We start from the raw sequence: 24,161 nt of genomic DNA on the forward strand, positions 1-24,161 counted from the left end.
GGGTATATAAGGGGTGGGGCATTGCCCGTCAGTCAGTGAGATATAAGAATGAAGTGAAGTGAGAGCCCAGCAGTGATACTGTGAACCTTGCTTTACTGTGTAATTATGAAAGTGTACTTGTGCTTTAAGAAGAGAACAATGTAAGTATCAATTAATAAAGGACATACTTAATGAGACACCAGAGATATCTATTGAACCCCTATCTGTGCAACAATATAAAAGAAATACTGTTACTGCTTTTGCCATGCTTAACACATAATATTTGATGACTTTCTAAGACTGCGAAACATAGACTTTTGCTATTTTATCACTTGAAAATGCCATTGGCCAGTCTTTGGATCTCTCTGATGCTATGTTTCAGTTTCCAAGGGCAAAGATGAAAAAAGCAGCCTTTTGAACTAAAAGAAATGGGTTAACATTCTAAGGGTGCCACCTGCTGTAACACTATTTAATACTGGTCCGGCCTATATTGGTGCATAGTTCATTTTCTTGATGTTAGTACATTTCAGTTATTCTTAAAATTTAAAAGTGTCTATAAGCTTAGAAGAAACTATTTTTTTATTTGCTTATATATAGCATGAGTAAATACCATTTACAGATCCTAGCATGCAAATTTATCATTTTATATGACAGGGATAAATCATGCATGCACATCATGCATCAAAATCATGAAATGGGCTAGAAATGCAATAAAAAATAAGGTTTTCAAAAGTTTTAACAAATGGAAGGCAGGACACCAAAGACGCTTCTTGCCTGGGGTGCCACTTGGTCTAGGAAACACTATACATCATGGTGTGTGAATTAAAGGTAACTTTGTATATAAATGATTATGTTTTACTAATATAACTGCTTGTTCAGTATGTGTTCTGAACATTTCTGATGTTAAAAATGTCTCCCTCAAATTACATATCCATAAACATCCCTGTAAATAGTAAATAAACACAACCAAAATGTATTTATGTATCATGTACCCAAGGTTGTTGATGCACACTCGTAAGCTGAGGTTGCATGTATACACAGCTTCTGTATGTGTGTGCAGATCCCTTCATCAGGATCCCTGCATCAGGAGCTGTGTGAATACAGTTTAGGCGTTCTCAAAAATGTGCAGAAACCTTTAGAAATATGATCCCATGTTGTCACATAAAGATGCCATTTTCAAAAGACTTTTTATTTGTGAAAAGAAAAAATACCAAAGTCCCTTAGGAATCATCTCTCATAATACCAGTTGTAATTTTGTGTTTTGGGAGAAGAAAATTTCTTATGAGTGTACAGATGATGTGAACATTTGCATTTTCTGTGTTTGCATTTGAAAACCTCATTTTTTTCCAAATATTAAAACCAATCAAACAAGTAAAATGATTGTGCCTAAATATGATGAAATAGTATCATACAAAACAGTCTGTTATAATAACTGCATAGGAGAGTAGTTTTTGAAGTATTGTGAAAGAAAGGCAGCCACATAGAAAGGTAGCTAGTTCACCAATCTTTTAAGTAAAGAGATAGATCTATAGGGTTCCACTGTCAGGTCTTTATAGAGTATTCTAATGAATTATCTTATAGTACGTAGATGGCATGATGACTAAAATGTGAAAAGGGCCATATTTCAGCAGCCCTGATATAAACTCCAAATCATTCAGCTGGGTTGCACAGGGTATAAATCAGCTCAGTGCCTTTACCCTTCATTTGTAGATGTCACTAACTCATCTGCATTCCATCTACTCTTTAATCTTCAGAAATTACAAATCTCTTGGGTCCAGATCCTCAAAGGTATTTAGTTGCCTGACTCCCATTAATTTCAGTGGGGGGTTAGGTGCCCAAATACCTTTGAGAATCTGGGCCTCAGAAGTTACTAGTCAGCTAACATTACTGGAGAATGTCCATAGGCTGCTCCCACCAGCCTTTTCAAGCTGCTGGATGACAGGTCTCTGGACTGCTAGCCTGCTGCTATCCAGGATATAGGTCCCAATCTGCTTCCTCTTTCATTCTCTCTCTGGCAAGTCAGGGAGCAGATCCCTAAACTGTCATCCCAGAAGGAGTTGACAGGCAGACTTCCACAAATTTGGAAAGAAGAGATGGATTTGGGTTTCCTGTTCTGATTCAGTGGGAGCCAAAACAGGGTAATTATTTTAAAGCATTTGCACTGTTTGCTGATCCAACATCCATTCACATTTTAAGATGAATGGCAGCCAGCCTCTCAGTTGATAGCACTTTCCCATCAATTTCAGCTGTGGCTGCTGGCCTAGAACTAATATTGTTTTGTTCTTAACATCTCCTGCAGATTTTTAGAACCCAGTGTTGTGGCTTATTTTTACTTTGGAAACAATATTAAATTAAATATGAAATTCTAAACTATTTTTCCTGTTTGAAGGCCTCTAACAAGGCCCAACTCTTCGCTTATACCACCTCCATCTAATACAGCAGGCAATATTGAATCAGTCCCAATTTCTGTTTCTTTTCTGATGACAAGGCTTTTTAAGAGTAAAGATCAAAAGTTTCTTAAAACCAAACAGAGTAGATGCCTGATTTCTTTACTGTCTTTAAGCTTGTTTTAATATCAGAATATACAAGTAAGAGGGAGTTAGGTTTCATTATCATTCTATCCACCCACAAACAGGTTCATAGCACAATTATTGAGTAACCCATAAACCTAAATGGCGACAGGTTTCAGAGGGGTAGCCATGTTTGTCTGTATCAGTAAAAACAATGAGGAGTCCTCGTGGCACCTTAGAGACTAACAAATTATTTGAGCATAAGCTTTCGTGGGCTGTAACCCACATCTGATTAAGTGGATTATAGCCCATGAAAGCTTGCGTCCAAATAAATTTGTTAGTCTCTAAGGTGCCACAAGGACTCCTTGTTGTTTTTTCCATGAACCTAAAGAGGAAAACCAAACAAAGCCAACAAATAATTCTGCCTTCCCCTTTCTTCCATGTCCTTACTCGTCCCACTGTGACTCCCCACACAATCTCTCATCCACGGCAAATTAGCCATGGGGCCAATGCCCAGAGAGCCCAGCCAATTGGAGGGCCCCCAGAAAAAATCCGCCACGGTGGCAGAAGCCCAGAGCCCCAGCCGCTGGGCAGCGCAAGCCCCCGTGTCCTGCAGCAGGCAGACTCCCAGTCCAGCCCTGCGACTGGAGGAGCTCTTGCTCCCCGCTGCGCCCCAGGGCCATGGCACAGGGACAAAGCTTCTCCGGTCTTGTGGCCGCAGTGTGGGGAGGCAGAAAAGAGCAAAAGGAATTGCAGGGCTGCAGTGGGGGTGGCAGAATGCATGGGGGGGACCCTGGGTGGAACATGGCGGGCCCTGGGGAAGGGACAGAAAGGGGTGGGGCTGTGGGAAGGGCCACAACGGAAGGGGTGGGATGGGGTGGGGCCAACAGAGGAAGGAGTGGGGAGGGGCCCCCCACTTGCTGTGGCCTTGGGCCCCAGGAAACCTTAATCTGCCTCAGCTCTCATCCTATCTTGACTCCCCATGTTGCACCAGGGTAAATGAGCAGGGAGTTGAGCTAGGCTGTAGAAGAGCAGAGGAGTGTGTTGGAGGATGTTTGAGGGCAAAGAGATGAAGCTATGTGCTGCTCCTTGGGTAGGGAGACCCAATGTCTCTGCCATAGCACTGTATTAACAGAGACAATGTGGATGAGGTAATATCTTTTACTGACCAACTTCTGTTGGTGAGAGAGACATGTTTTCAAGCTACTCAGAGCTCTTCTTCAGCTGAGTGTACCTTGGAAATGTATCTCTTTCACCGACATAAGTTGTTCCAATAAAAGATATTGCCTCACTCACCTTGTCTCTCTAATATCCTGGGACCAACATCGCTATAACAACACTGCAAATAGCATTATATGTGTTATTAAACAAACTGTGTGGTTTTGTGTGCAAGTCTGAGTCAAGTGTTTGACTTGTTATGTATCGAAGCAAACATGCATTGAGAATAGGTAAGTGATAATTATCTAGCATAGGGATAACGCTTTGAAAATCTTTCCAAAGGGGCCACAGGTTATTTTATATGGACCCCAGTGACCAACATTTGATCTACATGTAGGTGGTTGTAATAGCATAAAATGTAACAAACAGCAATGGATTAGAAAACCTATATATTGACTTGCACATTCAATCAACTTGCATGTGAACTCAGCAGGAAATTCAAAACAAATGCTAATTTATGGAAAAATATGTAATTCTAATCACAGTTTAGCCCTGTGGGGGTCCAAATAACAAACTACAATCTTTACATGCAGATGCTTTCATCTTACATTCCTGAGCTGGTGACATTCCAAAAATTCGTATCAAACCTTATTATCATCTTTATTAAAGCTTATTACATTTATCCTTATTGCATGTTTGCTATAAAATTCTGTCACTCTTAATATGGAACATAAAAGCTTTTGATGTGTTTTACCCATTCATGAGATTGAAATACACAGCACAAGGGTTTCACTATAAACTGTAAAACACCAGCTCAGAGTGTCATTTGAACATTATATTAATTTGACCTTTATTTGACTCTCTTCTGTTTGGTTTCTTAAATCTTTTCACAGACTGCACATTTCTCTGCCATCAACATGCAAGTAGTTTGTCAGCTGATCCTATAGTACCTTTCAATGTACTGAATCATTTCATTATTATTCTTATAGCCTAAATACTTAAATTTGAAGTTTTGCTATTCCTTAAGAATTTTTTGAAGTTTAAACCTTAAAGCTCTTAAACCATAAAAGGCCAAATGTGCACTCTTTTTGTGATGCACTCACATAAATGAGACATATCCAATAGATGCTCAGACAATATAATGGCAGTGTAAACAGATTGCTTTTTGTGAGCACTACAATGATTGATGTGGCTTTGGAAAAGATTTTTAATAGAGTTGGGAGAAATGGCATAAAAAAAGATAAGAATGAACGTGAGCCTCATCCTTGCCCAAGACGAGAGTTGTCAGGGGTCCAAGGGAAGGGAGGAAGATCATTCTGGAGGAAGGAGTAAAAGGTTGAGAGAGGAGTGAACAGGGAGAGCTGAAAAATTGTGTAAGTAAGCAACCAACAGTTAACTCAGCCTTGTAAAAATTGTTATGAACATTTGCCAAATATACTAATATACTTATCCCTCCCTTAACACAATGACGAAAACAAATGACATCATTTTTCATCTTCTGTAAAATAACAGTAATAATTGTAATTAAAATCAATATAAATAAAGTATTCATTTGAGGGCAAATATAATTTTGCGAGGCTGGCTTAACTGAAGTGAAACTCTATACTTTCTAAGGTTCATTCATCACAAGTGTAAATAATCAACGTTCAGTGAAATTCCAGGGCCTGAACATATAATCTTAAAGAGTATTACTCAATGGAGAATCCTGGGTAATATTGGAGTATTTAGAATAAAGGCACAAATCTGAAAACAGGATGAATATCAGATAAATTCACTGTAATTGTCTACTGAGTAATGTTCTTTAGGCCTGGTTATTGGAAACCTAGGGTTGCAGTCTAACCTTGATTCTAATGCTATTGACTGTTGATAAGATGATCATTGTTATTGCAGAAAAATAGTTGACCTGTAAAATAAAATGTAACATCAGCCATATGTGTATTTTTTGAGAAATACACATTGTGCATTCCATTTTTAGTGAACAACAAGAAAAAAATACAGAGACTATCATCCATCCATAATAACTGTGGAAATAAAAAATATAGAGTGTGTAAAAATATCGTATAATCATGTCTGGTTAGAGGCCAAAACACAGAAATCTCATCCATAAAATCTGCCTGACATATCTTTGTTGCCACATTCTCTCTAAGCAATATCCTTTGTGATGTGTTTTGCACAGATTGTTTTATGAACACGTTTTACAGAAAATGGAAAATATGGGATCAAGATTAGATTTTTTTCACAGATAAAACTGCAAAGTTAATGGATGGGTCAAATCCATTCAAAAATGTAAGGATAGAGATCACAACGTTTCCAACTATTATATGGAGAGATCTCAGTAGATGTTGGCAAGTTTCCATGTGATCATGCAATGAAATTCCATTTATAAATGTACAGCTTTTAGAAGTAAAGGTTCAGCCACTCTTTAAAAAAAAAAAAAAAAAAGTATGCATCTTATTGGCTACCTTCAGATGAGGCCAAACAGCATAAACTGCTCCATCAACTTGCTTGGATTTTACACATCCAAAACTGGCTTTGTGATGACTAGAGAAAAGACAATAACATATGAAGAACTTCTGCTTTGATAATTTCACTTATTTTTAATTAACTATTTTCTTGATCTACAATAAAGTATACATCTGAAAAGCATATTTTTTGTGGACAGCAAATGAATGCAAATCAGATTGTAAATGAAGGGGTTTATTTCACCCCGTCTCTTGCCAAACTGGGAGCTATATGCTGCAGAGCTAAAGTAATTTTCGAGCGGAACTATATCCAGCCCACTCTAGGTCCTTAAAAAGGTTCAAATTCTAGTTGTAGCTGCAGGAAAAACACATGGTAAATAATTTTTTTTAAACTTCAGTTTTCAAATGTTTCATTTTAAAATACATTGTCAACAGGGAGATTAATGGAAAATAATGCCTCAGCAACACTGAGTAGTAATTGCAATTTACTTGGGGTGCATTTTAATCTTTTCACATTGGTTTGAAAATATAAAGTCTTTTTTTTCTTTTACACAGGTGTTTGTGAGTGTGTATGTGTGTGTGTGTGTGTGTGTGTGTGTGTGTGTATATATATATATATATATATATATATACCATTTAATTCTAGGAAAGCAATTTATACACCTCAACTTGCAATCACCCAGATATATACAGCAATAGCAGTCAGTGATGATAAAGTTCAATACTGAAAAGTGGAATTTTATCATACAGCAGATCTGCAGAAGTAAAACTCATGGGAGAGGCAAGGAACTATTAGGTTCCTCTGGCCACATTTCACCACCTCATTTAGTCACTTCCCCTTTCAGAACATGCCATAAAATTGTTCCCAGGAGACCACAGAGCCACCATTTCTAGGTTTCCAGTGTTCTCCCACTACCCAGGCGGTATTACTTTTTCCTCCCTGGTCATCCCAGGGACAGGTTGGGGGAACAGTATGCTCACTGACTCCTACCCCATGCTGCTCACTTCCCACCCTCTCATCCTCCATTGAGCCTTGGACCTGTAGACAGCCCTCTCATCTGAAAGACATCACCTCCAACAGCAAAGTGCTTTCTAACCCAATACTGGAGAATTGGTTCATTACCAGTACCATAGTGAAAGTGCCACCCATTGAATTACTGCTGCTACTTTCAACAGCATTTGGGGTTTTCTTCAGAGATCTCCGCTCCAGACATTGATCAGAGTTCTAGCTGCCTATTTCACTTTCTGTTGTTGCCGGGCCAACATTTTTAAATCTAGCCTTGGTTTATGTGCAAGCAACTTTGCAAGTTCAGCACTTTTCACATGCATTTTTTGAGCAGTGTCACTTGCATGCACAGTTGATAGACTTTACATACAAAAACCTAGTTTGTCCCAGTGGATTTTGCATATGTATATTCTATCACTTGAGTACACAAATTATAGTGCTTCGGAAATAAATAAATAAAAATGTGTGACCAAAGATGCATGCGTACACATAGAAAAAGGATTGAGGCCCTTTGGAATTTTTGTCCTGAGGAGTGAATACATCTCTCTGGTTTCCTGTCTGTTTACTGCATATGCACAGATCGTTCCCATAAAGAATGAATATATCTTCCCAAAACATACCAATTTCCAACCTTTGGCAACTGTAATGTACCCCTCCCCCACAGTCACTCGATAGCTTTATCTATTCATTTTACATACACTGGTGTCTCAGTACAAACTTTGTTTTCCTTTTAGTTGCTTGCCAGTAAATCCTACTGAGTTTTAAATCTCTGAAGTTCTAGGATCCCAGTGGCTGATAAATTATATTAGTAACCTGCTATCAGTCTCCTGTACCTTTCCTGTTTCCACCCGTATGAACCCCGGGACAAACCAATCAAACCCCAAATTTGCTATGTGGAGAGATGGATGACTAGCTTTCTATTACAATCTTGATTTTGCATCCCCTTTATGTTCCTCAGAAAAGGTCTGTTTCACCTCAGAACTTAATCACCTCTTTAATTGTTATGGGGAAGGGAGAGAGTTCCAGTTGGATAAGGGAAAGTGCTAAGATTTTCATTGTGGAGATGCAAGGGGTGCAATCAGCTTAAATTGGAACAGAGTGGTGAGGTGGATCAGAGAAACTGAAGCATCTATGCACTGCTTCTTACTCAGGGCAGATTGTAATATTATATCCTAGCCCATACTAAATTATACTCTCTTCTCCAAACAGAAAACAGATTCAGAGAATGACAAGAAGCCAGTAAAGGTGGCAGAGGTTGGAGATGATTTAGTCCTATTAACTGGAGAAGTGGAGTAGTCTAGTTGGAGCATTTTGGATCATGAAGTATTTTAGATCCCCCTTTAAATTATGTTCTGTTTACGCTACTTTAACCCCATTGAAGCCAGTGAAATGAACAAGGATAACTGCCAAAATAATTGGCCCTAGGGATTTAGCAAGACTATATTTAAAAGAGGTGCAAGAATCAAATAGGAACCATAGTTAAGATATAATGAAGAATTTCAGCTCAGGGTCAAAATAAGGGCCAATTCTGGCAATTTTCAGCAAAGATGATAGGCACATTTATAGACAAAAGGGAGGTGGAAGAGAAAGAAGAAGTAAGGTTTGAGTATCAAGGATTACTACGATTTCAGGCCTCAACAGCCAATTTAAGGTCTGAGAAAGGAGAGTGATAGCGGAGTCAGACTTGGAACAAAGAGAATATTTTATCCGGAGGGAGGACTTTAATCTTTGGAACATTCAGTAATAAAAGCTTTTTTTTTTTTTTTTTTTTACACACAAGGCACTGATGGAGGGTGTAATCCTACAGAGGGCCTTATCTTGAGTAAGGACTTCATGATCAGGCCCAGGGTCAGTACAGACAGATTGAGGAATCAAAAACTTGAACCAAATGGGATGAAGTTCCGTGCCCTAAGTGCAGAAGTGATAAATGAGATTGACTGTAACAATGACGTGAGAGAGAGAGAGAGAGAGAGAGAAGAAGAAGAGAAGGAATGAGACCTAATGATTTAGCTTTTTAATATTTTTATATTAATAGTTTTTTAAAAAATTAAACCTACATTATTACAATGTATTTTACAAAAACACTTTTGTGCACCAGCATCATTGACAATCTCTGCTCTGGGAATAGTGCTTTATAGATAACATCTGCTGCAAAACTATGGGCTACAAAGCTAGTGTACAGTGCTGAAAATAAAATCAGGCTTGGATGGTGTGGAAGATTGGGGAAAAAAGAAACCATAAATATTAAGAAGCTTGAGAATATTTCACATGACATTAAAATAATTTTAGTGTAAATTAGTTTTCTGCTTTGAAGTTCTATACAATGGGATTAATTAATAATGTCCAATGATACCAGAGATAAATCTGTACTAATTACTCTGTAAATAGTTATTCAGTTTAACTTAACTTGATCTTGGAAAAAAGACGACTAAGGGGGATATGATAGAGGTCTATAAATCATGACTGGTGTGGAGAAAGTAAATAAGGAACTGTTATTTACTCCTTCTCATAACACAGGAATTAGAAGTCACCAAATGAAATTAATAGGCAGCAGGTTTAAAACAAACAAAAGGAAGTATTTTTTTCACACAATGCACAGTCAACCTGTGGAACGCCTTGCCAGAGGATGTTGTGAAAGCCAGGACTGTAACAGGGTTCAAAAAAAGAACTAGATAAATTCATGGCGATTAGGTCCATCAATGACTATTAACCAGAATGGGCAAGGATGGTGTCCCTAGCCTCTGTTTGCCAGAAGGTGGGAATGGGTGACAGGGGTTGGATCACTTGATGATTACCTGTTCTGTTCATTTCCTCTGGGGCACCTGGCAGGATACTGGGCTAGATGGACCTTTGGTCTTACCCATTATGGCCGTTCTTATGTTCTTGCAATTTTTACAAAAAAAAAAGGGGGGGGAGGAGAGAATGGAGTACCTCCAATGTACTGTCTCAAATACTATATGGCAGGGTTGGCAACCTTTCAGAAGTGGTGTGCCGAGTCTTCATTTATTCACTCTAATTTAAGGTTTCGCATGCCAGTAATACATTTTAACGTTTTTTGAAGGTCTCTTTCTATAAGTCTGTAATATATAACTAAACTATTGTTGTATGTAAAGTAAATAAGGTTTCAAAATGTTTAAGAAGCTTCATTTAAAATTAAATTAAAATGCAGAGCCTCCCAGACCGGTGGCCAGGACCTGGGCAGTGTGAGTGCCACTGAAAATCAGCTTGTGTGCCGCCTTCGGCACACGAGCCATAGGTTGCCTACCCCGGCTATATGGCCTTCATTACTATAGTAGCTAAGCACCTCACAATATTTAACCTTATCCCATCCTGCTGAGATAGGGAAATACTATAGCCCTATTTTATAGATGGAGGTGGGGACAGACTAAGTGACTTTCCCAAGGTCGCACAGGAAATCTGTGACAGATCAGGGAAGTGAACACAGATAGCGTGAGTCCCCAAGCTAGTGCCCTAACGTCTGGACCATGCTTCCTCTCTGCTGCTTGTTATCTTTGGTTCCTCCTGCTTGGCTGTTCAGAACAGAATTATTTATTTTAGGAACTCATTTGGGCAGCCTAAATTTAAAATGAAGTGATTTCTCTGTACTGAAGATTTAGAGATGGAAAGGAGAAGGGGCACAGACTTTTGTCTTTTATCTGTTGACAGTGCAAGAGTCAGGATGAGAGTGCGAGAGCATAAAGTGTGCAATTAGATTGAGTGTGAGACACAGAGGCACAGTATTGTTCCTTAATGGAGCTTATTGCCAGTTGCATTCACTGATACTGCTATATTGCTAAACTGCACATACAGTAATTGTTGCATTGCAGGCGTATATGAACAAAGCTTAACAATTTGTGTGATTGGCAGCTAAGTTATTTATTTTTTTAGCATGCTTTTATATATAATTAAGGTTAAGCAATTAAGCAATTGCTAATTGGTTAACAAGGTACAAACAAGCATAGCTGTGACTTTATAGGGTAATTGTTATTTTGTTTTATTTTTTAACTTATTATTTTGTTTACTGCCTACCAGCAAATAAAAACTAGCCTCATTCTAGAAACTTGCATGTCAGTTTCTCACACTCCCTAACGCCAAATTAGCAACATATTCCCACAAGTAATTGCTTTGTGCTACAGCATAAACTGTAGTTGAATAATTAGACTGTAAATGCTTGTTCCTATTGTATATTTTAATACACAACTTGCTATTGTCATAAATACATGGAAATGTCATTATTAAAGTGAGTTGTTATCACTTGACACTGCAGTTAAGAACACCAAACTCCTTAAAAAGTATGTGTTCTTTATCACCAGCAATGCATCTCTTTGGCCTCAACTGGCAGTTACAACAGACTGAAAATGACACATTTGAGAATGGAAAGGTGAATTCTGATACCATGCCAACAAACACTGTATCGTTACCTACTGGCGAAAATGGTAAGTGAGACACTAACTTTATTCCGTTTCTTTGGTAACATTTCCTTTCCTTGAACTTGTATTCTACTTACATCACTTCCTCCTAATCTTTTTCCACCATAATCATGTAGAGCTAATGAAATTATAAAGCCATTTAAAAAAACGCAGTATTAAAAATATTGTACAGTAGAGGTAAACAATTAAAGTTTTATTCAGATTGTAATGGACCACATCATCTCTCCCACCACATGGATGGAGGTAATGGGATCCAGTGGATCCTGACCTACAGATGTAGAAAGGGGCAGTGCCACCCTACTGGCAGTTCTCATAGGCTAAACCTGTGGGCTTGCAGAGTTTGGCCTGTGCAGCTAGAGAAGAAAAGGAATTTCAATAGGGTTGAATGTAAGAGATGTGGAGATATCATTGCATCCCATCAGCGCTTTGGATCTCTTTTAGATAAATTAATGTAGTCCTGTCAGTACTAAGTTACCTGCATTCCCCCGCCAAAGTTTGGAAGCCCTGCTTAGGGGAGCTCTGATTGTAGGTAGATGGGGATTCTCTGGAACCATGGCTGCTGTTAGAGCCACAATGTCAGGGAGCCGGAGATGACTGGAGGAGCTAGTCCAGAGGAATAGGCCTTCCATATACTGGCTCTAGTCTTGATGGTCTCCATTAGATCTGGATAGTTTCAAGACCAAAACCCCTCTTTGTTCTGCAGGGAAGCAAACTGTACTCCTGAGCAAATGTAGACAAAACTCTGTGAGGAGGAACTTGCTGATTTTTTTAATCCTCCTCTGTGTGGTAATTTCCGTGTAAGGGACAGCTTGGCAAGAGTGAATACATTAATGTGTGCGCTGCAAATGGTGTGATGACCTTGCTATCAACAACCTAATTTTTCCCCTCTATATAATTCAGGTTTTATTTTTACTTCTGGCTGAAATTTAGTAACTCATGTGTGGTACATTCTTCTGTTTCCCTAATGCATCTAGGGTATGTTATTGAGTCTTCCTCAATCAGCTAATATATAATGTCAAACTACTATATTAATTTTGTTGTGGGAGCTTTTAAAATACAAACCACATAAAGATATTATATTTTATCAGTCTTTTTTTTTCATGTTGCCCTTTAAGAGTCTCTAAACTTTTAAAAGTCTGCACACCTTTTGCTAACAGAGGCTTTAAAATCAGTAGTTTTTGAATTAGGGTTGCCAGTTTTGGTTGAACGTATTCCTGGAGGTTTCTTCACATGACATAATCTTTAATTAAAGATCAATTCCTGGAGACTCCAGGCCAGTCCTGTAGGGTTGGCAATCCTATTTTGAATGGAAAACTTGATTTCAATGGTGTTTGCTTTATTACCAAAAAAAAAAATCCATTTTCCCCTTCACAAGGTGCAGCTGATCTCCTCATCACTGAGGAGGAGGAAGTCTTTGCTGGCATTTGCCATCCTGAAACTTTTTCAAGAAATCACAACTCCAAATTATAGAAGTGACATAGCTCAGTTCCCTCTTTCTGTCATCCTTTAGACTTGTGAAGCTTATCTAGTAGGGCTCACTGTGCTTCTTTCTTTTCTCCTTTCTTTTTGTCTAGTGTCTTTGACTTGTATTTAGTATCCATTATCTCTGTCCTTATATGGATGGCTTCTTACTTGTTACAAGGAATAGAAAGAAAGTATTGTATTGTTAATGAATATATATGCTATGGCAATGGTTTCTACTGCTGCATTCTTCAGCTGGGACTAGCCAATGCTCTTTTTTATATAAAACATTTTTCTCATTGACACCATTGTCATTTGCATTTTTTGGCATAATTAAAGACTTCGAGCACAACTCCTTTCCTTTAGAGATAATAGGGAGTTGCATGAGCTATCAGATTATAGTGACTCATATTTTTCTAACTTCTAGAGATCCCCAAATCCTATAAATTCAGTATAGCTTTGCTTCATCCACTACTGAAATACCACCTGTAGATGGGAAGGCAATAGTCATTTAACAGCATACATCAACACTACATGAAAGAAAGACAATACAGTGTCCATTTTAAGGGAATATTAAGTAGGTGGAATATAATTACTGAGTATGGAATTTAGCCAGGGCACCAGGGCTAACATACTCACTCTTGAAAATTGCCATTATATTTAGTGAACAAATGGTCAGTGCCTTAGATTTGCTAATCACCCAAAAAGCTACATATCCCACAGTACAGCATTCCCTAATGCAGCAGTTCTCAACACATGGGCCAATTAGCTCCGCAAGTGCTAGTGACAGGGGCAGCCACCCTACCCCGCATGGCGGGGTCCGGGGCAGCTGACCAGCCCCATGGGGTCCGGGACAGCCATGCGGCAGGGGTCCAGTGTGAGCAACTGGCCCAGCCCGCCCTGCATAGTGGGGGTCTGGGGTAGTCGGCCGCCCCACATAGTGGGTTCCAGGGCAGCTGCCCAGCCCCACGAGCTCTGGGGTCTGGGGCAGCCGCCCAACCCCACAGAGTCTAGGGTAGCCGCTTGGCTCTGGGGTCCCGATCTGGGCTGCCAGCCCACCCTGCATGGTGGGGGTTGGGGCAGCTGCCCAACCCTGGAAGCTCCGGGGTCCAGGTCTGGGCCAGCCATCAATTGAGAACCACTGCCTTAATTACATGCTGAAGCTCTGCTTCAGAGGCAAGAGGGCCTCCTACTGAATTTGCAGTTCTATTTCTTATGGCACATGAGTTTTCCTTGGAGGGCTTTTATCTAATCAGTCCTGTTTCTGCTTAGGTCAGGAGGACAGCACGGCCCTTAGTGGTGTAACTGCTAACTATTATCTCACCAGTCAAAGGTATAGACACTGCAGGTTAGCAGAACTTAATCTGTAAAATGCCACTTTCTCACCTCCAAAATAAATTTGACTATTGTTCATGTAGAAATCAGATCTAGTTATTAGCCAACAATAAAAACATATTAAATCGTCCTTAAATTTTGTCAAACAAGACTGGATTCTATGAACAGTCTTTTCTAAAAGCTTTTTCAGGTGACTTTCCGTATATTACTGATGAAATATAGGCAACATACCACTCACTCACCCAGGCACCATGTGGTACTGCATTAGGTGGCATAAAAATGAAGATTCCAAATGACACAGGAGTAGGGTTTTTAAATGAACTTGTTTAATTTTATTTAAGAACTTCAAGGTGCATTACAAACAATTCACAGTCCTGCACAAAGATACATGTGAGGAAGGTAGATACGATATTAATTTGACATATAGGTGAAAGAAGACATAGAGAGGTTATGTAACACAGTAATTGTCAGAGCTGAGCATGCAATATAGGAGTCCTAGCTTTAATTGTTTTGCTGTAAGAATTGGGCACGTTCCTTACCATATGCTGGTGGGCATCATTTTATATATGTAATAGAAAACTACACAAAGCAAAAATAACTTGAAATTGTTTCTGCTTTCTTGATTATAAAATGAAGAAAATGCATTTTTTTTAATTTCAGCTCATTTCTCTTAATGTACCATTTCCCTTCAGAAATCATATTTAAAGTTATATACATCAGGGTATTAGAAAATTTGAAATCAGCTAAAAAATTATATGTGAATTAAAATATGTTATAGTTACTGTAACTGGCATGCATCTATATTGAGCTTTTATTGGTATTGTTTACAGTACTTTATGTTAATGAAATGTAATAGTTTCTTAATTAGATGCTATATTGATTTTTCCAGAAAGGTACATTTGCAAGGACAGTTTTGATTTCACTTGGGTGTGATGTCTGTGGAGTTTACCAGCAGCGTTAAGTTATGACATGTGGTTATCTGTAGAAGGCTGTACAGTGTCATATCAGACGCCTCCTAGTAGGTGGTATGAATCCAAGGTTAAGCCACGGAACTGGAAGATGTGCTATTGATTGGTTATAAATCTAACTTTGCTTCCCAGTATTCTAATTAGTGTTGCCTATGAAAGACTTGGAATTATATTATCAGTTACACTCCACAACAGTCACTATTAGTCTCTAATGTTTTGGTTCATTTTATTCTGCATTGTGGACATATATTTTAAGCAATTCTTTCCTAGATTAAACAAGGTGTTAGGTATTTGGTAAATATTCTAATAGTATTTTTTGAATTATGTAAATTTGGAAAGTAGTCTGACAATACATGTGATTCATTTTTCTTGTGTAAATACTTAGTAGAGCCTACTAAATATTTATTTAGTTGAGATTTTTGTACAACATAATCTTAAGAATTAGAAATAGAGTTTACCAATATTTTGGTTTGTAGTATTCTGTTTAAGGTGCCTATATATGTCTATATAAATAGCTGTAGATAATAGGTTATGGAGAAAAAATAGCTTTTCCTGGGAGAAGTGTTCTTTCTGAATTTTTATTCATTTTGCTTCTTGTTTTGTTTTGTTTTGTTTTGGGGTGGGGATGGAATTGGGGGAGACTGGAAGAGAAGAATTTCCAGGTATTTTCAGGTGTTTACATATTCTGAATTTCTGTCACTCTGAATTATATAAAAGAACATGACGTATATTTTAAATATTTTGAAATGAGACATTACGGTCTAATCTCCATCTGCAGATGATAACTTCATCTATTTTAAAATGTTACATCAAGACTCTTCCTATGCCTATTAAGAAACAATAGGAAATTCAGAGAATCATATAGAAGCCCTATTCCTGGGGAGGGAAGTGAGTAGAGTCAATAATGATTGAGAGAGGGATTTGGTTAGTGTGGAGTGAGAGGGATGTGGCTAGTGGGTGCAATTGATTCCTATTTTTTGGTGGAGTAAATGGGTGGAGTTATCTGCTAGATGGAATTGGTTTGCTAAAATGTGGAAACTTCAGAAAGGGTGGGCAGGACATCTAATAAAGTGGGTCTGTAAAAAGCTTGCTAGCTCATCTTATATTTCAGTCTTCACAGGAGATTGTTGATATTCTCAATGTAGTCATTGTGAAAGTTGCTGATCAGTTCTGCAAATAAGTGCTTATTATTTAGTGATTACCAGACATCAGTGTGTGAATTTATAAGACTCAACATGCCTAAAGTTGGAGGAAGTGGTAGGAACCAAGCAGTTAAATGTGCTGGAGTAGGATGTGTGTGTTGTCAAAAATTGCTAAGTAGAAGGATAGAGAGGGTTCATACTTGGCCTCATTAGTGTATAAATAGGTATATCTGGATTCTTTAAGATCAGATGTTCCACAGTCTCTTAAAGTTGAAAAACAGAACATCAATTGGTTTGATCATCCTGCAAGTTAAACATTTTCAGTGACATCACCACCACTGAAACATAGCTATGTAAGTCCTTGTTCTACACCTTTTGATAGTGCTTCAACATCTCCTTAATTCAGGAGCAATCTCTATTCATTGTTGACACACACAAATTCTTGATACAACGGCCAATGAGTTGCCATTTCTGCTTTTGCATCTGGTGTCAAGGGCCTCTTTGGTCTCTGGTGTCTACCATGCTTCTGTACTCAGAGCTTTAGTGTCTAGTGCTGAGCTGTTGTTGTGTGCCTCAGTAACATCTCCTTTGAACTTCTAAAGTCCGGTACTGGCTATTTTGATATCAAGTGCTTTGGCTGAAAGTTTATGCACTTCAGCATCAGATCCCTCTATGCTGTGTCATATCAATGCCAAACAGGTATATTGGTATTCAGTTCATGGACACTAGCAAGTCAGTCTATGACTTCTCACACCACTCGGTTCTTTAGCCATAGGTCAAGTTCTTCCAGCATCAGCCCTGTCTCCATCACTCTTTCTGTTGGCTTTGTCAACCTCTACCTTCCTGGTTCCAAGTGGTGGGAAACTTCCCCTGTTTCTCCCTTCATGCCTTACCTGTACTATGCTTTCACATGGTTGGTCTTGTGAGCCAGATCTCATCCTTTCCTCAGAAAAATCCTCAGGAGGGAAGCCAGGAGAGAGGAAATCTCTGAGCAAGATTCCCCTTGCAGTTTTCCCCACATAGATCCATGGAAGTGGCAAGAATTCCTTTTCTCCTCTTAGGGTACGTCTACACTACCCACCAGATCAGCGTGTAGTGATCGATCTATCGGGGATCAATTTATCACGTGTAATGTAGACGTGATAAATCGATCCTCGATCGCTCTCCTGTCGACTGCTGAACTCCAGCTCGGCAAGAGGCAGAAGCAAAGTTGACAGGGGAGCTGCAGCAATCGACTTCGTGCCATCAGGACGCACGGTAAGTCAAACTAAGATACATCGACTTTAGCTATGCTATTCTCGTAGCTGAAGTTGCGAATCTTAGGTTGATCCCCTCCCTCCCAGAGTAGACCAGACCTTAGAATAGGCAAGAGCCAAGAAGTACTGGAGGCCAGGACCATCTGTGAAGAGGCTTCTTTTTGTCATTCAACTGACCATTAGAACCACACTGTAGGGTTTCCTCACAGCTTTCAGCATTGTCTCTGCAGAGCATTCCCATGGTGTGGAGTGGCACACTGTGTGCTGAGCTTGTGTTTGTCAGTCTGTTTGTTTGGTTGTTTGAGGGACCATGTGCTCTGGCTGGCAGTTGGAGGCAGGTTTGAAAGCTCGAAGCCTATGGTAATTGGCTGAGCCTTAATCAGTGGGCGGGGCATTCACTCAGGCCAAGGCTTTATAAAGCCGCACACAAGCGACCAGGGAGCTTTGCGACCAGGGGCTGCTAACAGGGAGTTTCGCAAGGGAGTTTAGAAGGGGAGTGGGAAGGGAGTGGGAGTCCCTCGCCAGCCCTAACCTATAAACCGAACCACATTTCAAAACTCCTTTCTGTAAACCACCCTTCCATTAACTAGGAGACAATGCAGGCAGAAGCCCAGCAGCACAGTGGGGGCTATCCAGTTTATTGCACTGAGTGTTGCATGTATGATTACCTGCCCTGTGGGCGGGTGGCGTATGTGTGCAGTCGGTGCAAGGAATTCCTGGCCCTCAGAGACCATGTACGGACTTTGGAGGCCAGGGTGGCGGAACTGGAGGAGCTAAGAGAGGCAGAGAGGTATGTTGATGATGCTTTCCGGGACACTGTAGAATTGTCCCACCTCCGCTCAGACAGCCCCTGTGCTGTTGAGGAGGAAGAACGGCCCAGGGAAGCAGAGCAGTCAATGGGAGCAGAGAGAAACCTTCCCGTAGTTGGGACCCTCCTTCCAGATGGTGCTGGGGTTGCCTCTCGCACTGAGGTTGCCTCTCCGGGGGAGGGAACTCCAGTTTCTAGGAAAAGGCAGGTGTTAGTAATGGGAGATTCGCTTATTAGAAACGTAGATAGCTGGGTCTGTGATGACTGGGAGAACCGTATGGTGACTTGCCTGCCTGGTGCGAAGGTTGCAGATATCTCGAGGCATCTAGACAGACTTATGTGTAGTGCTGGGGAGGAGCCGGTGGTCGTGGTACATGTAGGTAACAATGACATAGGGAAGGGTAGGAGAGATGTCCTGGAAGCCAAATTTAGGCTGCTAGGGAAGAGACTGAAATCCAGGACCTCTATGGTGGCATTCTCAGAAATGCTCCCAGTTCCACGCGCAGGGCCAGGTAGGCAGGCAGAGCTTCAGAGTCCCAATGCGTGGATGAGACGATGGTGTAGAGAGGAGGGGTTCACGTTCATTAGGAACTGGGAAACTTCTGGGATGGGAGGAGCCTATACAGGAGAGATGGGCTCCACCTAAACCAAAGTGGAACCAGACTGCTGGCACTAAACATTAAAAAGGTTGTAGAGCAGTTTTTAAACTAGGAGATGGGGGAAAGCCGACTGCTGCAGAGGAGCGTGTGGATCGGACACAGACTTTTCTTAGGGGAGAGTCTGATGATAGAGAATCTCCAGGTTATAGTCAGGAGCAGAGGACTGAAGAGTATAATGTAAGGGCCGGATCAGATGATAAACAGTCACATAAAAAAGAATCTGGCACATCAGAAAAAGGCAGGTTAATAAACAGGGACAAGTTTTTAAAGTGCTTGTACACAAATGCCAGAAGTCTAAATAATAAGATGGGTGAACTAGAGTGCCTTGTGATAAAGGAGGATATTGATACAATAAGCATCACAGAAACCTGGTGGACTGAGAGCAATCAATGGGACACAATCATTCCGGGGTACAAAATATATCGGAAGGACAGAACAGGTCGTGCAAGGGGAGGAGTGGCACTATATGTGAAAGAAAGTGTAGATTTAAATGAAGTAAAAATCTTAAGCGAATCCACATGTTCCATAGAATCTCTATGGATAGAAATTTCATGCTCTAGTAAAAATATAACATTAGGGATCTATTATCGACCACCTGACCAGGACAGTAATAGTGAAGATGAAATGCTAAGGGAAATTAGAGAGGTTATCAAAATTAAGAACCCAATAATAGTGGGGGATTTCAATTATCCCCATATTGACTGGGAACATTTCACTTCAGGACGAAATGCAGAGATAAAATTTCTCGATACTTTAAATGACTGCTTCATGGAGCAGCTGGTACGGGAACCCACAAGGGGAGAGGCAACGCTAGATTTAATCCTGAGGGGAGTGCAGGAGCTGGTCCAAGAGGTAACTATAGCAGGACCGCTTGGAAATAGTGACCATAATACAATAGCATTCAACATCTCTGTGGTGGGAAGAACACCTCAACTGCCCAACACTGTGGCATTTAATTTCAAAAGGGGGAACTATACAAAAATGAGGGGGTTGGTTAGACAAAATTTAAAAGGTACAGTGACTAAAGTGAAATCCCTGCAAGTTGCACGGGCCCTTTTTAAAGACACCATAATAGAGACCCAACTTCAATGTATACCCCAAATTAAGAAAAACAGTAAAAGAACTAAAAAAGAGCCACTGTGGCTTAACAACCATGTAAAAGAAGCAGTGAGAGATAAAAAGACTTCCTTTAAAAAGTGGAAGTCAAATCCTAGCGAGGCAAATAGAAAGGAGCATAAACACTGCCAACTTAAGTGCAAGAGTGTAATAAGAAAAGCCAAAGAGGAGTTTGAAGAACGGCTAGCCAAAAACTCTAAAGGTAATAACAAAATGTTTTTTAAGTACATCAGAAGCAGGAAGCCTGCTAAACAACCAGTGGGGCCCCTTGACGACCGAATACAAAAGGAGCGCTTAAAGATGATAAAGTCATTGCGGAGAAACTAAATGGATTCTTTGCTTCAGTCTTCACGGCTGAGGATGTTAGGGAGATTCCCAAACCTGAGCTGGCTTTTGTAGGTGACAAATCTGAGGAACTGTCACAGATTGAAGTGTCACTAGAGGAGGTTTTGGAATTAATTGATAAACTCAACATTAACAAGTCACCGGGACCAGATGGCATTCACCCAAGAGTTCTGAAAGAACTCAAATGTGAAGCTGCGGAACTATTAACTAAGGTTTGTAACCTGTCCTTTAAATCGGCTTTGGTACCCAATGACTGGAAGTTAGCTAATGTAACGCTGATATTTAAAAAGGGCTCTAGGGGTGATCCCGGCAATTACAGACCGGTAAGTCTAACGTCGGTACCGGGCAAATTAGTTGAAACTATAGTTAAGAATAAAATTATCAGACACATAGAAAAACATAAACTGTTGAGCAATAGTCAACATGGTTTCTGTAAAGGGAAATCGTGTCTTACTAATCTATTAGAGTTCTTTGAAGGGGTCAACAAACATGTGGACAAGGGGGATCCGGTGGACATAGTGTACTTAGATTTCCAGAAAGCCTTTGACAAGGTCCCTCACCAAAGGCTCTTACGTAAATTAAGCTGTCATGGGATAAAAGGGAAGGTCCTTTCATGGATTGAGAACTGGTTAAAGGACAGGGAACAAAGGGTAGGAATTAATGGTAAATTCTCAGAATGGAGAGGGGTAACTAGTGGTGTTCCCCGAGGGTCAGTCCTAGGACCAATCCTATCCAATTTATTCATAAATGATCTGGAGAAAGGGGTAAACAGTGAGGTGGCCAAGTTTGCAGATGATACTAAACTACTCAAGATAGTTAAGACCAAAGCAGATTGTGAAGAACTTCAAAAAGATCTCACAAAACTAAGTGATTGGGCAACAAAATGGCAAATGAAATTTAATGTGGATAAATGTAAAGTAATGCACATTGGAAAAAATAACCCCAACTATACATACAACATGATGGGGCTAATTTAGCTACAACGTCAGGAAAAGATCTTGGAGTCATCGTGGATAGTTCTCTGAAGTTGTCCACGCAGTGTTCTGAGGCGGTCAAAAAAGCAAACAGGATTTTAGGAATCATTAAAAAGGGGATAGAAAATAAGACTGAGAATATATTATTGCCCTTATATAAATCCATGGTACGCCCACATCTCGAATACTGTGTACAGATGTGGTCTCCTCACCTCAAAAAAGATATTCTAGCACTAGAAAAGGTTCAGAAAAGGGCAACTAAAATGATTAGGGGTTTAGAGAGGGTCCCATACGAGGAAAGATTAAAGAGTCTAGGACTCTTCAGCTTGGAAAAGAGAAGACTAAGGGGGGATATGATAGAGGTATATAAAATCATGAGTGATGTTGAGAAAGTGGATAAGGAAAAGTTATTTACTTATTCCCATAATACAAGAACTAGGGGTCACCAAATGAAATTAATAGGCAGCAGGTTTAAAACAAATAAAAGGAAGTTCTTCTTCACGCAGCGCACAGTCAACTTGTGGAACTCCTTACCTGAGGAGGTTGTGAAGGCTAGGACTATAACAATGTTTAAAAGGGGACTGGATAAATTCATGGTGGCTAAGTCCATAAATGGCTACTAGCCAGGATGGGTAAGAATGGTGTCCCTAACCTCTGTTCGTCAGAGGATGGAGATGGATGGCAGGAGAGAGCTTACTTGATCATTACCTGTTAGGTTCACTCCCTCTGGGGCACCTGGTATTGGCCACTGTCGGTAGACAGATACTGGGCTAGATGTACCTTTGGTCTGACCCGGTACAGCCATTCTTATGTTCTTATGTTCTTATTATATTTATGCAACTTTCTTTTCATCTTTCTTGCTCTGATTTTATACTTGTTCAGAAGAATCTGCAACATTAAGGGAGGGCGATAAGGATGTCATTATTGTGGCTGACATTTGTCTTTGTCTTTTAAATCCTTTCTTTGTTGAACTAGTAGTAGGAATAGTGATATGCCGAAGGGCCTTAGGGGTTGAGACTGTATTGTGCTGGGCACTGTACAGACACAGAAAAGAATGCATTCTTGTTTGTGTAATTTGCATTTTTAAAAAATGTTTAAAACTTAAAAGTCATAAAACATTTGTTTTGTGTGTTTACTATCATTTACCTTTCTTCACTTTATTTTTATATTTCATGTACATGATTTTGATGTTTGTGAAAAGTGCTTTATTAAGTGTGCGGTAATCAGAGAGCACATTTGTGCCATAAAGAACACAATAGATATAGAAACAAAAGGCTAGGAACCAGGGACTACTAAACTCTAATCCTAGTTCTAACAGTAGCATTTTCTGTGACTTTGATCAAGTCATTCAACCTCTCTGCCTCATGTTAAACAGCACTCTATAATTGTCTACTTCTCAAGGTGCTTTGAAGATTAATTAGTTAATAGGACAACTCCAGTTTACTTTAGTGGGAGCTGAGGGCACTCAGCATCCTACTGGATTTGGTGCATGCTTTGGAAAGTGCCCTAAAGCAGAAAATAGGGCGGAGGTGGGGTGGGGTGGGGTGGACTATTTGAATCAAATTTCCAGGTTAAAGCGTATCCATAGTTTAGTGTAATATTGGTCAAGGCATGAACCTATCTCTGTAAAGGACTGAACAATATCCCTGTTTTGAACTCTGTGGGGGGTTGAATCTGAATTTTTTGGCTGTTCCATCCATAATTTAAACAGGGAAAGGGTCTGTTTGTATTCGTTCAACTGAATTGACTTTGTAAAATACTTTAGGGAATGTTAGTCGTGTGTAAATGGAATGCTCTATTTCATTTAGTGAAAATTGCACTTATCAATTCTGCTGATTGTTTTTGTTGTTTACATGAGCATCGCTCTGAAAAGCTGTATAATCCATTTCCCCTTAATTTACACTTTATAGTGTGACTGTATGTTTATTAGGACTGATAAACACCATAGTTAATCCTCCTTAAGAAATAACAAGACACATACTTTGCAAGATAATTATGTTCATAATAATCAAGACTGAGGGATGAACCTAAAACAGTTTCTTTAATAGACATACCTCAGGTAAATCATTGCCTTCTGACTTGGAAGGTATTTGTGTGAGATCTTTGTTTTGTTAGTTCCACTTGAGTAAATTCCTCAGGATCTTTAATATCCTCAGAAAGATTCTCAAGTAACATTTCATCTGAGAGGAGTCTAAATTTTTGACAGCTTATTTAAAGAAGCCTGAGAGCAAAAAGTGGGTATTAATGTTTGATCTCTTACTATTTTTTTTAACCTTTTTAGTAAAATTAGGGGGATTTGCACAAGAAAACAACACTATAGATTCTGGAAAACTCGATATAGGCCGAAGAGCAATACAAGAGGTTCCTCCAGGGATCTTCTGGAGATCACAGCTCTTCATTGATCAGCCACAGTTTCTAAAATTCAATATCTCCCTTCAGAAAGATGCATTGATTGGAGTATATGGCCGAAAAGGCTTACCCCCATCACATACCCAGGTAAGAGCTGTTTTCATTAAAAGCAAGATATAATACTGAAAACTGCCAGTTTGCAT

General features: G+C 39.7%; 1 protein-coding gene across 1 annotated transcript in view; it reads left to right on the plus strand.

Moving 5' to 3' along the window:
• Nucleotides 1-24,161, plus strand: part of TENM3 (teneurin transmembrane protein 3) — a 2,204,264-nt gene that overhangs the window by 2,051,812 nt on the left and 128,291 nt on the right. Inside the window, exons 20-21 of the mRNA XM_039540233.1 lie at nucleotides 11,429-11,551; nucleotides 23,891-24,105. Coding sequence (XP_039396167.1) covers nucleotides 11,429-11,551; nucleotides 23,891-24,105 — 338 coding nt within the window. The remainder of the gene's footprint in view (nucleotides 1-11,428; nucleotides 11,552-23,890; nucleotides 24,106-24,161) is intronic.

Source organism: Mauremys reevesii, linkage group 5 (assembly GCF_016161935.1).
Source record: "Mauremys reevesii isolate NIE-2019 linkage group 5, ASM1616193v1, whole genome shotgun sequence".
In the NCBI taxonomy this organism is placed as follows: domain Eukaryota; kingdom Metazoa; phylum Chordata; order Testudines; family Geoemydidae; genus Mauremys; species Mauremys reevesii.